The sequence below is a fragment of the Accipiter gentilis genome, chromosome 17 (genome assembly GCF_929443795.1).
Source record: "Accipiter gentilis chromosome 17, bAccGen1.1, whole genome shotgun sequence".
In the NCBI taxonomy this organism is placed as follows: Eukaryota; Metazoa; Chordata; class Aves; order Accipitriformes; family Accipitridae; genus Astur; species Astur gentilis.
Genome location: NC_064896.1, coordinates 1,775,517 through 1,788,978, shown reverse-complemented (window position 1 = coordinate 1,788,978; position 13,462 = coordinate 1,775,517). Strand labels below are relative to the sequence as shown.

At 42.0% G+C, this 13,462-nt stretch overlaps 1 protein-coding gene across 5 annotated transcripts in view; it reads left to right on the top strand.

Annotated features, from left to right (window-relative positions):
• The first annotated feature begins 228 nt into the window (after positions 1 to 228).
• ZMYM4 (zinc finger MYM-type containing 4) overlaps positions 229 to 13,462 on the top strand; it is a 46,313-nt gene continuing 33,079 nt past the window's right edge. Inside the window, exons 1-2 of one of the 5 annotated variants that reach the window (XM_049821227.1) lie at positions 229 to 555; positions 13,194 to 13,236. In XM_049821227.1, coding sequence (XP_049677184.1) covers positions 514 to 555; positions 13,194 to 13,236 — 85 coding nt within the window. In that variant the 5' untranslated portion in view covers positions 229 to 513. Of the gene's footprint in view, positions 556 to 8,837; positions 8,856 to 13,193; positions 13,237 to 13,462 lie in introns of those variants that run through there. The other 4 variants (XM_049821223.1, XM_049821224.1, XM_049821226.1 and 1 more) reach the window with 4 other exon arrangements.

Genomic DNA, 13,462 nt, shown 5'->3' with positions numbered 1-13,462 from the left:
AGCCTCCCAGGGCGAACCTCGCGCCTCCTGCCCCGAGCACCGCCCAGGGGTGCCGGTGCTGGGCCGCTCCCCGGGCCCCCCCCCGGGCCCTGGCGCTCTGGGGGAGCCACCCAGCCTGGCCCTGAGGAGGCGCCCCCCCTCCCAACACACTCACACTGCGCCTGCGCGGAGAGGAGGGAGGGGGGAGCCGGGAGGCGGGGACGCGCCGCCGTGCGCAGGCGCGCGGCGCATGCGCGCTGGGGCCCCGCGCTGGGCTTGTCGTTGCAGCTTTAAGAGGGCTCGCGGCCTGGCGGGTCCGACCCCCCCCCCGCCGCCCTGAGGGAGCCGCCGGGCCCCCCCCCCTCCCCCCCCGCGCCAGCCCCCTCCTGCCGCAGCACGGCGCGGGGCCGGCCCCGGCACCCCGCCGACCCTCTCCCCGGCGCCCCCCGAAGGGGGGGGGGGGGGAAAGGCTGAGAGGGAGTGACCCCCGGCCCCTCGCCCCGGGCTGGGACAGCTGAGGGGGGGGGGCGCAACATGGCGGAGGCCAAGGAGGAGGGGCCCGGCCCCCGCGCCAGGGTGAGTGGGGGGGCGTGAGGGGAGGTCAAAGGGGAGGGGTCAGGGGGCGGGAGGTGGGGGGGGGACACCGGGGCGACCGGGGCATCGCCGCCGGCCGCGAGGATGCGGCGTGCGAGGCGCGGCGGCTGCCGCCGCTGTCCAGGGCCCTGACAGGCGGTCCCGGCGGTCCCCCGGGCGCCGAACGGCCGGAGCCGGTGTGCGGGGCCCCCCCTCCAGCCCGCGGACAGGCGGCCCCCGGCCGGTGCGTTGCAGCTGCCCGCTGGCTTCAGGCCGGCGAGCGGTGCTGGCCCCTCTGGCGTCGGAGCCACGCTGCCACTCTGGGTTTCTTCAGTTTTCGCTTAGTTCTCCTTCAGGAGAGCGTCCGGGTGTCGTTCTCGGAAGCGTCTTGGCATCACTTAGGTAATAAACTCACTGCTAACTAGGGCCTGTCGTCGCCGTCTGTCTCCTTGTTTAAAACACAGTGTTCTTGCTGCTCTCTTTAAATTTATTTCAATTGTCCGTGTCAAACCGTAGCGAGTCAAGATGGCAGTTTCATCCAGTTCTTAGGTACTCGGGCCGTAACCGCGGCGTGAGTACCGTTAGCCACGCCAATCCTGAGACTTGGTCCTTCATTTTCACGGCTTGGTCTGTAAGTACACTGGGCACGCTCATCTACTTGAAGAAATACTTCGTCTTTTAAACGAGTGGAAGGTTCTTTGTGGACCACGCCTTGTAGCCTGCGAAGTAACTGAGGGAGAATAACTTTTTAAGCAGTGCTCAAAATAGTCTTGGAACAAGTCACGTCCTTTTTCCTGCGTGTGTGTAACGTTTGATGGAAAGCTTTCTGATAGGAATGAGGTTAAGTCACATTTGCAGTTGTGTGGAAGAGTCCATAGTCCACTACAAGACTCTGAGCTGTCCAGTTCCCTTCTCCCAAAGACAAAGAAGTTTTTCCATTCTCCAGCCTTGAGAAAGACAAGAACACGAGGCTCAAGTTTTTCATTCCTCTGTGTGAGAGAAGTTCAATTCGCTGAATTTATTTCGGGGAACATGAAGCTTGTGATTGCGGTGGAACTAAGTGTTGCTAAAGAGAACAGTTGACCTTCCAAGGTCTAATTGGAGGAGTTGTGCAGACGTTGTTTGGCTGCTCTGCAGTTAGGGAAATGAACATCATCACTGAATTGTCTCAGACCCATGTCTTTCAGACACTTGCGCTTATTTACGAGCAAACTCAAGGAATTTTGCGGAATTGCTCACAGACGTTACATAAATGTGTAAGTCTTTGGGGGATCAAGATTTTGGCTACCTGCAAGAAGTTTAAAGGGAAGTGGCTGTATGTAGGGCAACAGCTTAAGAAATCTTAAATTAAACTTCATTCCCAGTACTTGAAATGCTAGTGGACATAAGAAAATACCTTTGCACCATGCAGACAGTGAAGCATTGGAACAGGTTGCTCAGAGAGGTTGTGCAGTCTCTATCCTGGTGTCTAGTAGTCTCTTCATGCTCATTGCCTGGATATGCTCAATTTATCTGTTGAGTCACCTGGTATTATCAGCAGAAAAAAAAAAAGAAGATTGCCTTTTTTCTTCTTAAGCTTGCCAGTTACCTGCTAAGGAATAACAAAAAAGTATTGTCCAGTTAGTGTCATCTTCATTGGTCTCAGGAGAAATGATTTCTCTGTCAGTTGGCTAATTATCCACTAGGTTGTAAGTCCACAAGTCTCCATCAATTATTGCTCCACACGTCCCTGTACATTATGGAAAGCCCCCCATGCTGTTGGCATTGACAACATTCTCCGCTCCTGCAGAAGCAGAGAACTTGTTTGGTAAAATTTAGGGATGATCCAGAAAAGTGGAGTTGTCCGAGGCAAGTAAGTAAGGAAAGGGGAAACACAACTTGCGAGTCTAGCTTGAAGGAAAATACCTTCCTGGTCCCAAGTCTGACAGCGAGGTTAATCTTAATTGTGCCAGAAAGGCTTCCGTGATATTTTAAAAAGAAATTGTAGCACCAGTGCACTGCATTCTATCAGTTTGTAATCTTCCAAGTCCGAGAGGTGAATTTCTTCATCTCCCCTCCTATCCCAAAACCAGTTTATACACCAAGATGTTCTTGAGGAATGTGGAGAGAAGTGAATACCTCCTGGCTGCTGACTGATGGAACCTGTGAAGAATGAGATTAGCATACCATAAATACAGCACGCTTACATATCTTCCATTAAAGCCGTAATTAATGAGGTCTTGGAAGACCTGCGTATACCATTTCTCCTGCGCACAGTGGTCCAGTTCCCATTTTACAGGAGGTCATGATGATGAACTCTTCCAAATCCTGTGCATAAGGAATAATGAGCATTTCTTATAAAGAATTGTTTTCCTTCGTATGGAAAAAAATAAAGACTAATTTAATAATTTCCTCAGAGAGGAACTTAGCAAGTGCTTGTGTATTCAGAATTGTTCTTTTCAAGATTAAAATCTTTTGCAGATATTATTATTCCAGAAGCATATATACTGAAACTGGCATTTTGCAAAACCCATTGATAAGCAGTTGCCATCTTTTAGGTCAATCCATGATAATGAGCAGCAAACTAAAAAAGAAAGGTTTTGCCAGGCTGACATAGAAGTTTGTCTAATTTTGATTTTTAATAGTACCTGTAGATTTTTTATGGCTAAAGTGTTATTTTAGAGAAGGTTCATTTCTGCCCCAAATCAAACCTGTTGTATTTTCTAAGGAAAATGTATCAACATATTTAACTTTTCATACGTACTGAGTAGTATCAAGATCAACTGCTTGTATGTATTTTTAATTTAGTTTATAAAAAGATTTGTAGTAGTTCAACTTTAATTTGTATGTAATTTGTATATAATACCATTGTCTTTATATTTTGAATAGCATGATCATTTATTTACGACAATACTCTCTCAACCCATTGAACTAGACAGGACAATTTGGGCTGTACAGTGCTAACTACTGAAATTTGACACTTGGGCTCTTGGAAATCAATTTGGTGTGAATAGGTGAACACCTGGGTGTCTACATCAATAAGACAGATGTTCGGAAAAGATTTTTAATTTTGCATGGCTTTAATTAAAAATTGAAGGAGATCGTCTCATTTAGAAAGTTTTGCTACTGAACTACTCTTGAATGGTACAAAGACGATGAAAACATTTTGCTGCAAAGGCTTGTGCACTTTTCAAAGGATGCTTTGATGTCATAATCTTTGAATTCACCATCTGAAAATAAGCATAATGGATCTCAGTCTTTTACATTAGGACTTTTCACTTTGTATAAAATACAGGAAAGTTAAGTAAGCTCTTTATGCCCACTTCAAGGCCCCTTGCATGATTAGGATAGTGGAAATTAGTTCTGAAATCACTCCCAATGTTCTTGAAGAGGTTATCTCAACTTTTCTCTCATTTAATGAGTGCTGTATCCTGTCATTCCTTCCAGACATTCCAATTCACGTGGGCCTTTCCTTAAACAGGTCTTGTAGCAAGTTTTATCTAGTGAATTTTCTTCAAGGTTTTCTGTCAATGACTGACTCTGTTCAGGTGATTTCCATCATCCATTTTATAAGCGTTCTAACGGCATAAAAGCAGTGCTCTTGTATCTCACTCCTGCTTTTGCTCCTAACACTTATTCTCTGCGATCATCTAAGCTCTTCAAAATAAGGCTTCTCCAGCAGTGAATATTTGATCAAAGGCATGTTAGCAGAATCGTGTGTGCTCTCAGTGTCTATCATCTTAGCCTATGTTCTGCCTTACGTTCTTTGATAGAAAAAGTTGTGTTTCTGCAGGGGCAAAAGAGGGAGGTGGGTAGAGCACACCCGCAAAGTTGGTTTTTTTCAATTAGTTGTCCAGCAGAAACATAAAAAAGAGAGTGAGCAAGAGTCAGTCTGGGAAAATAACTTGAGGATAAAATGAACTCTGTTATTGGAAAGGACCAGTAGAGTGTTTCACGAATACTGTAGGTGTGAGGCTGTGATAGACTAATCCTTGCATGTTGCTGATCCCAGGAGCGGTTACTTTATTTCTAGAAGCTCATACCAGGCTGAAGCAAAAGCCATGTGACAGCTGAGTTTGAAAGAGATTGAAATCTGCTATCACGAGCTGCCCTTGAACCTTATCAGGAAAAGGGAGACCGATACAAATGTCGAGTAGGCTGCAGATTGGTGCTAACCTTATGACCTAGCATAGATGACCTGTATCGCCATACTCTTTTCCATTAACTCTGACTCTGTGGAAGTGCCACTCAGAAATTTCAAGGGAAATAAAAAGTTTAAAAGACTGTAACTTTGCTTTACCGAGCTGGTACTGATCCAAAAATTGCATGATATATTCTGTCCTTTCTGTAAATACTGATTGAAGAATAATGGTAATGTATTTAGTTTTGGTTACCATATTTGCTGTCTGCTTTAGATCTATCTGTTTAATTTTAAAAGTAGCTTTAAGTATTATGGGGCTTACATATACATTAGATGATAGTTTTAAAGTGTGCTGTGTCTAATACCTTTGAAGTTTTTAGTAAAAAATGTATGATAATCAATTACCGTTATAACCAAAGTTTATTACATCAGATTTTTGGTAACAAAACCAAAACTTAAATTTTATATTTGGTCCTTTTCCCTTTGGATAGCTGGTCCAGATTAAGAAAAATATTTGAAGTCTTCTAAGAGCTTGGAGTAGTTTAGCATCAAAAATCTGAGTCTTGGTCCTGAGTTAGCTAAGTATTTGGATCTGAGAGCCATCAAGATGGCAAAGGAGAGCACAAGCAAGATGCAAGAATCCTGGACTCTTCTGAACCAACAAACACTGTGAAGTTGCCTTTGTGTGTCAGTCTGCTGTGTCTGTGCTGAAACAGTCTTTGCAGACTGTGTTGTATTGTAGGTGAAAAATACAGGACAAATAGTTGTGATTAGTTGAGATTCTTGTTTTTGCTTCCTTAGCAGTGTAAAGGAGAGTGTAGAAATAAATGTTTTCCATTTGCAGTCTTTACACTATGAGCTGTACCCACAAAATAGTTATCTGTCTGGTCTCGCCCATGTTCTCTGGGCTCTTTCTGCCATCAGTGTTAAGAGATGGGAATCTCTGAGAGATCATCTGCCCAGTCCCAGGGTAGGATGAATTGCTGCTGCAGGAATCTCTTAATTTCCATTGGAAAGAGTGGAAACCTGAATCACTAGCCTAATAGACTAATGTTTAGTTGTCTAAGTTTAGGTGAGGAGAACCTGAGACGGTATTAGCACATCTGTACAGAGTTTTTCCTAGAGGAGAAATTTTGGAGTACTTGCTTTCTTTTATTATTTTTTTGAATAAGTTATTTGTGTAGTTTTTGGAATCTTGATACTTGTTAAAGCAGGCTAAAAGTGGAAAGATTCCATCTTAATTAAATGGTGCTATTTGCTCAAGAAAGCTTTTATGAAATACAGTTTAGTTAATACAGGCAATTAACAGGTCTTTATTATGTTTAATATTGCCTGGTAAGAGTTGTTACAGTGCTCTATGAAAAAATTACACTTTTTTGTGTTTTTTGGCAAAATTTCTGCTATCTAAGAAACTTAGCAAATTGATTGGTTAAATACATTTTAAGAAAGTTCCATTGGGAGAAGGATCCCTATATAAGGCAAGTTTTACCTCCATCACTTACTTGCAGGCGGAAGAATCAAGCAGACATGGGTCAGTATTTTTTACTGTCTTGCTGTGATAGTTGTTCCTGTCCTTGCCAAGCGTTTTGTGCAGACAGTCTTGTTTGTTCGTGTAACAGGGCAGTTCTCGAGTGTTCCATGAAGCAATCATAGAAGCTTTGCTGAAAGCTGTGATCACATAGTACTAGTGTTTTTTCTGCCTGTTTTTACAGGTGTTCAGGCATTTCATTCTGAAGAGCCTTGGATACTTATAATAATATCTGCAAAGAAGGTGGAACATACAACTAAGCTGCCTGTTTTAAGAACCACTTCTTCATAGGAAAAGAGAAAGTAGAAGCCAACTGGAATTGTAGCCACCTGAAAGAGAGAGATACCAGTTTTTGTAAGAAGAGGAGAGGAGGAAATTGTAGAACTATACAGGAGTGTGAAAGAGAAGTGGAACAGGCAAAAAGGAAGCCTGAGTTAGGAAGGCACTTTGAAGAATAAAGTAGATCACATGATTGCTTTTCTCTTTTTTAAGAACAGAAATACTGAAATAGAGAGAACTGAATATACATACAGGCTCCCCAGTTTTCACCACCGATTGTTGTTGTTGGCACCGAACTCTTATGAGAAGGGAAAAGACTTACAGTACCTAATGGTAGATGGCATGATTCACCAGTGTGGGCCTATTAACATATAAACCATTCTGTGAAGGAGGGCTGATAATCCCTGCTGTGTTTATCAACAAGCAGAAGGTGCTACATTTGTAAATTCTCCTGATTTGCATGCAAAGCCATCTTGTAGGCTTCTTATTTGAGAACAAATTATAATGAAAAGCAGATGACTTAGGTTTTATACATGTTTCACTTTCTTTAAAGGTTAATTTACAGAGGGGTTTTTTTTTCCTATTAGTAACATAACTAGTAGCAAGCAATTACTAACATGGTTAATTATCCTTTTGGGGGAGACATTGAGTAGAGGGATCTTTCTGAGGTTATAGTGCTGGTCCTCCACCCCAGATTGTTACCCTCATTGCTTCTTAGTTGTATTGTATGGACTGGCTTTCCCTTAAAAGACATCGCAGTGGTGCTCTCTTAATGAGCTACTCTGCTTCTGAGTTAAGTGGAATTAAGGGGATTGCGTGATTTGCAGAACATAATCTCTGAACTGATATGCTTTTGAAAGTTTTGGCCAAAAGTATACATTTGTAATCTGGAAAATGCTGTCTTTCTTTTGGGATGCTAAAATATGTAACTGAACTGGAATACCTGGTTTGGAATAATTGCTTGCTGAGTATCACAGCAGAAACATACGTTGTTATGATACGGACCCTGCTCTGATTTTGGAGATTTTTACATCCATGTAAGTTCAGTTTAGATTTTCCAACTTACGCTGTGCGAAATAGGAATTTTTATGTTTTCAGCTGACTTACAGATTTAGTGTAACCAAAATCCCAGTGTCAACAGTTGTTTGCAGAGTGTCTTAACCAGCAATAGGAAAGTTTAGTGCATAGTCAGGGGTGAGGTTTTGAGGGGAGAAGTTCTTGTTTTTAAAAGAAAGCCTTTATTGTGGATGTCGTGGTTTGTTTGCTTGATGTGTGTTTTGTGTCTGTGTGTGTCTCTTAATTTGCAAAGCCCACATGTCTAGCAGTCTTCAGATGAGCACATCAAACTGGTGTCTTTGCAAGAACTGTTGCAAGGTGAAGCCTTCCTGTGAGGAGCTGCTTCCTTCTCAAATCCACTTTTTTGTGGGCAGATGGGAGAAGGGCTTGGATCCTCTTCTGTCATTCGTTCAATCATTCAGAAAAAAAGTAAAGCACACTGTGACTTTCTGTGTGTTTGACAGTCTCATCTACTTGGCACCATATAGGTTGGTAGCAGTATGCAGCTTATGTGTGCGTCTTTCGTGGATATGGAAACCATAAGGTCGACAGGGCCTTTGCTTGGAATTGGTGTGAGAATATTCAGAAAACTCGGGAATGTCAGAAAAACCTGGGGACAGAAAGGGGCGATACACTTATGTGCTGAACCGCTCCCCAGGATTTCTAGTGAATCGTTCAGAATTCTAAAAATGCACAAATGAAACGGCAGCAGCATGTTTCACTAAATCTTCTTTCTTGAAACTTAAAAATCGAAGATGTAGGCGAGATGCAAGGTAAAACTGTGTTTCTTGAACAGAAAGATAGGGAGCCACAAGAAGCTGGAACATGCCTGCCTTTGTCTTTTTACACGTACAGACGATTGTTTGGGATGTGCCTTTAAAAATACGCACCATAGTATCCCTTTAATTACCCTTAGACTAGAACAGTGATAAAAGAGAGTCTGGAGCGTGGTTTAGCCACCCTCAAGGACATACCTCGCAAAATCTGCCAAGCTCACGCACTCCCTCTCCCCACGCACGCCTCTGAACTCGTTCTCCCCTACAAAGAGCAACGCGCGGCCGCCCACCAGCGAACCGCAGGGGTTCCTGGGGTGTCAGGCCACTCGTTGGCCGGAGCGGGCAGCTGTCCGGCACGGAGGTCCGGCGCGGAGCCGGGGCGGCTAGGGGGCTCTGCAGGCCCAGCACCGCACGCCAAGCTCTATGGCTCGCCTGACCCCGCCGGGTTCTCTTCCTGCTGCAGCGGTTCTTTTCCTGTAGCAGGTATCTGCAGCAGGCTGGCTCTTTGTTACCCTCTGCTCTTCCCTCCCCAGGTGCTCCGAAGGTATGAATCGATAGGTCTGTCTGTGTTTCGGTGGAAAGCAGCTCTGGGAGAGGCCCGCTGCTTAATTCTGCTCGTGCCGCGGAGTTTTCCCGTCGCAGAGGTGCAGCGCGGTTGGCTGGCTGCCTGGCATCCCTTCCAGGGATGTCATGTGTAAAAGGTCAGGGGATGCTTCCTGAGCTCCCCGCACCTGGTTCAAGAATAGCAATTACAATTTAAATTACTTCTTTTTTTAAAAAATGGTGTCTTCCTTATCAGTTTGATGAATTCTGAAGTGGGGGGTTATGCTGTGTATATAGGGACAAGGGAACTGTACAGACAAGAAACTGAGAATCTTCTGTGACTATTTTTAATTGCAGTTTTCTTAGCATCTGCTTCCTTTCCACAGTTTGCTTATGGCTGCAGTAAAACCTAGGATCAAACTTCAGAAGGCTTGTTAGAAAGATATGTGCCTGTATATGCAAAGCTGTTAGGTTTTTTTTTTTTTTAAAGAAATTCTCTGTTCTGCATACAAAACAAGGTTGTAGCCATAGGCAGCTTCTCTCTTTATATTGCACAAAAATCATCTCTTAATTATTTGATTTATGGATGCTATGGTAACTTTGAACGCCATTAAAGTATTGAACAGGTTTTTAGTTACTTCAAATTAGCACATTGTATTATAGTGTAAACAGCGTCCTTCCAGGTTAGCACTTCGGATGTAACACTGTTCCCCAGGAGTCTAATATGCAATTATAAAAAACCAGCCATATACCTAGTGGATTTTTTCTTTTTAATAAAAGGAGTACTGTCTTTATGTAAAGAGTAGTTAATTTAAAGCAGAACACATTGCTTCTAGGAATACCTAATTGTTTTGTCACCATTTCTGTATTCTTGTTTCATTTATGTATTTATTACAACCTGAGTAGGCAGAGCACTGCTTTGTGTACAATGCTAGCTAATGAGACAGTCACTAAGAAAGATATATCCTAAAACATTTAATTTTGCTAATATCAAACTTAAACTGTTCTGTCTTAAACTCTTGGCTAATGTTCACTACTTAAAAGCACTAAGTATCATTAAGTTATTCTCTGGCAAAATATTAGCCAAAGTGATTGAGTGAAGGTGTTTTAAAATATGATATTTTTGAGTGTTGTTTAACAACTGCAAGTACATTTTGAGGACTGTGTTGAGGAGTTGAAGCCAAGAGAATTTTAACAGAAAGCTTTCTGTTCCTGGTACTTTCCATTCTGTAGTTATCTAGGACTTAATCTGGGATATTGAGGTGCCTCTTCTTAGATCTGTCAAAAATGACCCATATGAAATGCCATCTGATGAATCAGTTTCATGTTTGCCTCTAGAGTACTTTTGTTCCACTAATCACCAAATCTGAAAAAATCTGAGCAGAAGAAATAAAGGGAATTAAGAGTGATGACAGCTAATCAAAGGAGGAAGTATGAGGACTGGTAAGAGAGGGAATTGCCTTGCAGAAATGTAATAGAATAATATAGAAATAGTTCAGTTGGGCATTATTACTTACATTTCTGTGTGATACAAGACCATAATCCAGTGAAAGCCATTTTATATGACTGCTTAAGGTGATATGTTTTTATGTAACTGTTGATATACAAAATTTCCTCCTGAGATGCCATTAAACAAGACTGTAATAGGATTCAGGAAGGGAATAGAAGTGTATATAATTGAGAGAATACCCCACACTAATTCAGAAAAAAAAGTACATGAGCCCTCAGTTCAGGGCATAGTCCAGTTATAGATTGTTATGGAATTAGTAATTTATTGGGGATATATAGGTATTTTTATATGTATGTAGATAGATATGTATGCACACACACAAGCATACAAACACTTCCTCTAGTTTTCTCTCTTTGGATTTACACCGTGTGGGAGTCGTGATGCTGTTCACCATCAGAAACTAGATGGTGGCTTAAATGAGACTGCTAGTATTATCAGATGCTGAAGTTCCTGTTTTATAAACATTTCCAATGGGAGCTTTTGACCACAAACACAGATCTTCCTCTGTACCCTAAAGCCTTTTAAAGGAAGAAAATACTCAAGATGATCTCTTATTTTGATAGCCTCACAAAAGAAAGAGAAAAGAAGTAGAGGGGTTTTTTTCCTAGGAAGACCTTGTACTTGAGAAGTGTCTTGGATTCCTTCCAGGTAGATTGTAAATGTTTTCCAACTTGTCCAAAATATTTATGGTAGTCCCTAATGTGCTCTCGCAGATGGCCCCTTGTGCTGACTTGCATGTTGTAATTTCTTTGAATGAAACAGTTAGAGAGGTCTAGACTGCAAAATGTATTCTCTTCCTAATAACAGCATTTCTGTTTTGGCACCCGTTATTAAAAGATTTGTTATCACGAGAGGAGGAGGAATACCTAGGGTTTGGATGTATAAGGTAACCAGGATTGTGGTAGAACCCAGAATACTTTCCTACAGGTACTCTGGATCTCAAAAGAGTAAAAGAACTGCTTTGATACAAACCTACTTTGAGAAAAGGATGGTCTAATGCTTTATATCAACTGAAAATTTCTCTTACCCGACCAGCAAATTGCCTGAGACATTTTTGGAGAAGAGCATTACTGACAGGAAGCAAGAAAGGGATCAAGGAAAGTCAGCGTAGAGAAAAGGACCTAGTTCATTTTCTCTAAAAATCCACTAGGTATATGGCTGGTTTTTTATAATTGCATATTAGACTCGTGGGGAACAGTGTTACATCCGAAGTGCTAACCTGGAAGGACACTGTTTACACTATAATACAGGGTGCTAATTTGAAGTAACTATTGTTCTTGCCTCCCAAGGCTTCATACTCTGATATTACTATCAAAGGGCAACAAGTTTCTTTTTCTGTTACTTTGTAAAAACAGTACACCACCGCTATCTTTGTCCTCAGCATCTGGTATCAGCACTAAGTGTATCCAATATTTATGGGAATTAACTTTACACTAGTGTAAACCTAGTTGGCTACAAGTGGACTTCTAGATCAACATTAAACTTGAGACATTCCTAGGAGCATTATAGCAGTAGCAGAACTTAGGCCTTGAAAACCTTCCTGGAGTGTGTTTCTGTACTCTTTTTTCCTCTAGAAAATTACAGTGAAGAGACTTGCATCAGCCTTGTGGAAAAGTGTAACTTTTTTTTTTCTTTTGGTTCTGTATTTCACTTTTCCAGCCTCAACTATCTGCTCAGAGAAGCTGGAAAGTTTTGGTGCAGTATCATTTGTCTTGATATTCATAGCGCTGGACAGGTCCTCACTATTCCATGTGTGTCAAATTAAGCTGAAGGAGCTAACTTGTCTTTGTAGACTAGCAAGTGATGCTGGAAACAAACTGATGGACTTTTTGCCATCAGATGAACCCTGGGACAGTATGTTGTCATCCTTTCCTGAAGCTGGCTGCTACTAAACTGATAGTTCCCACCACAGTCCTGTGGAATATCGGATTTATCAACTAAATGACTTGAGTTAAATGAAATTAGAGATCATCCCTTTGCTATCAAATCCCATTACTTTCCTTAAGATGGCTTAAGAATTGAAGTGTGAGCAGGATCTACCAGAAAAGGAAGCGTAGAGCTGGAGATGTAGAGAAAGGAGAGATGACTTAAACGAATTGCTGTTATCTTTTAGGCAGAAAGGAGGGATGCTAATGAGTTGGACATTCCAAAGGAAACTTTAATTATGCTGAATGCACATACTTCTTCAGACAGCATTCAAGCATGCCGTCAACTTCAATGTCTGTCAGAGAATGCTTAATGTAAACAGATGTTTTGTACAGCACTCAGAGTCATCATCTGGTTCTTCTTTGGTTACGTTCATACTGACACTCATTGTCTTGTTACTGTTAGGAAGCTAAGCATTACATTTCACTGTTCCTGGAAAGGGGACATTCCCTGTTAGAGAGGTGAAACCTTTGGATCTGTTTAGCCCACGTCACTGGAAGCTGTATATGCTGCTATTTTTCCATTTATAACCTTCAGAGGAAATGAAGGCTCGTAGAGTGTCAAAGAGGGCAGAATCTATGACCTTGACCTGGTACAAGTATCTCACGTAGAAGTGAAAATTTTGACATTCCCTTCCCTCCCCTCTCTCTTCCACCTTCTCTGGGAAGCAGCGCTAATTCTAAATTGTCCTTGTGTGCTTTTTCTATATACTTCTGAACTTGTTAGGGTAAATGTGACTTCCCACTAATGAAACAGTCTTAATTTGTAGAACTTTGCATGGGGCAAGAAGGGAAGGAGGAGGAATTATGATCCTTCTTGTTGGTTTTGGTTTTGATCGGATACTTTTTAGCAAAGTACATGGCAGCTGACCAAGATAATGATATAGTGCTTTCCTTTTTACAGTTTGAAGATAAATCTGATGCGGTATTTGATATTACAGAAAAATGTAAGTATTCTTATTTATTTATATAAGGCCATAATTTCACAAAACATTTCTTAGAAGTATCATTGCTGCTGAAAAAGACTCTTTTGCCCTTCTCCTAGCCCCTGCTCCTCATTCCCTCCCTGCATTGCCTTCTCCACAAGTGTTACAAATGAGATGAATGGAAGTTAATGTTTTTTCTTTCTTTGGTTAGTTTTACTAAGGTTAGTTTTACTCAGTTTAACTACTG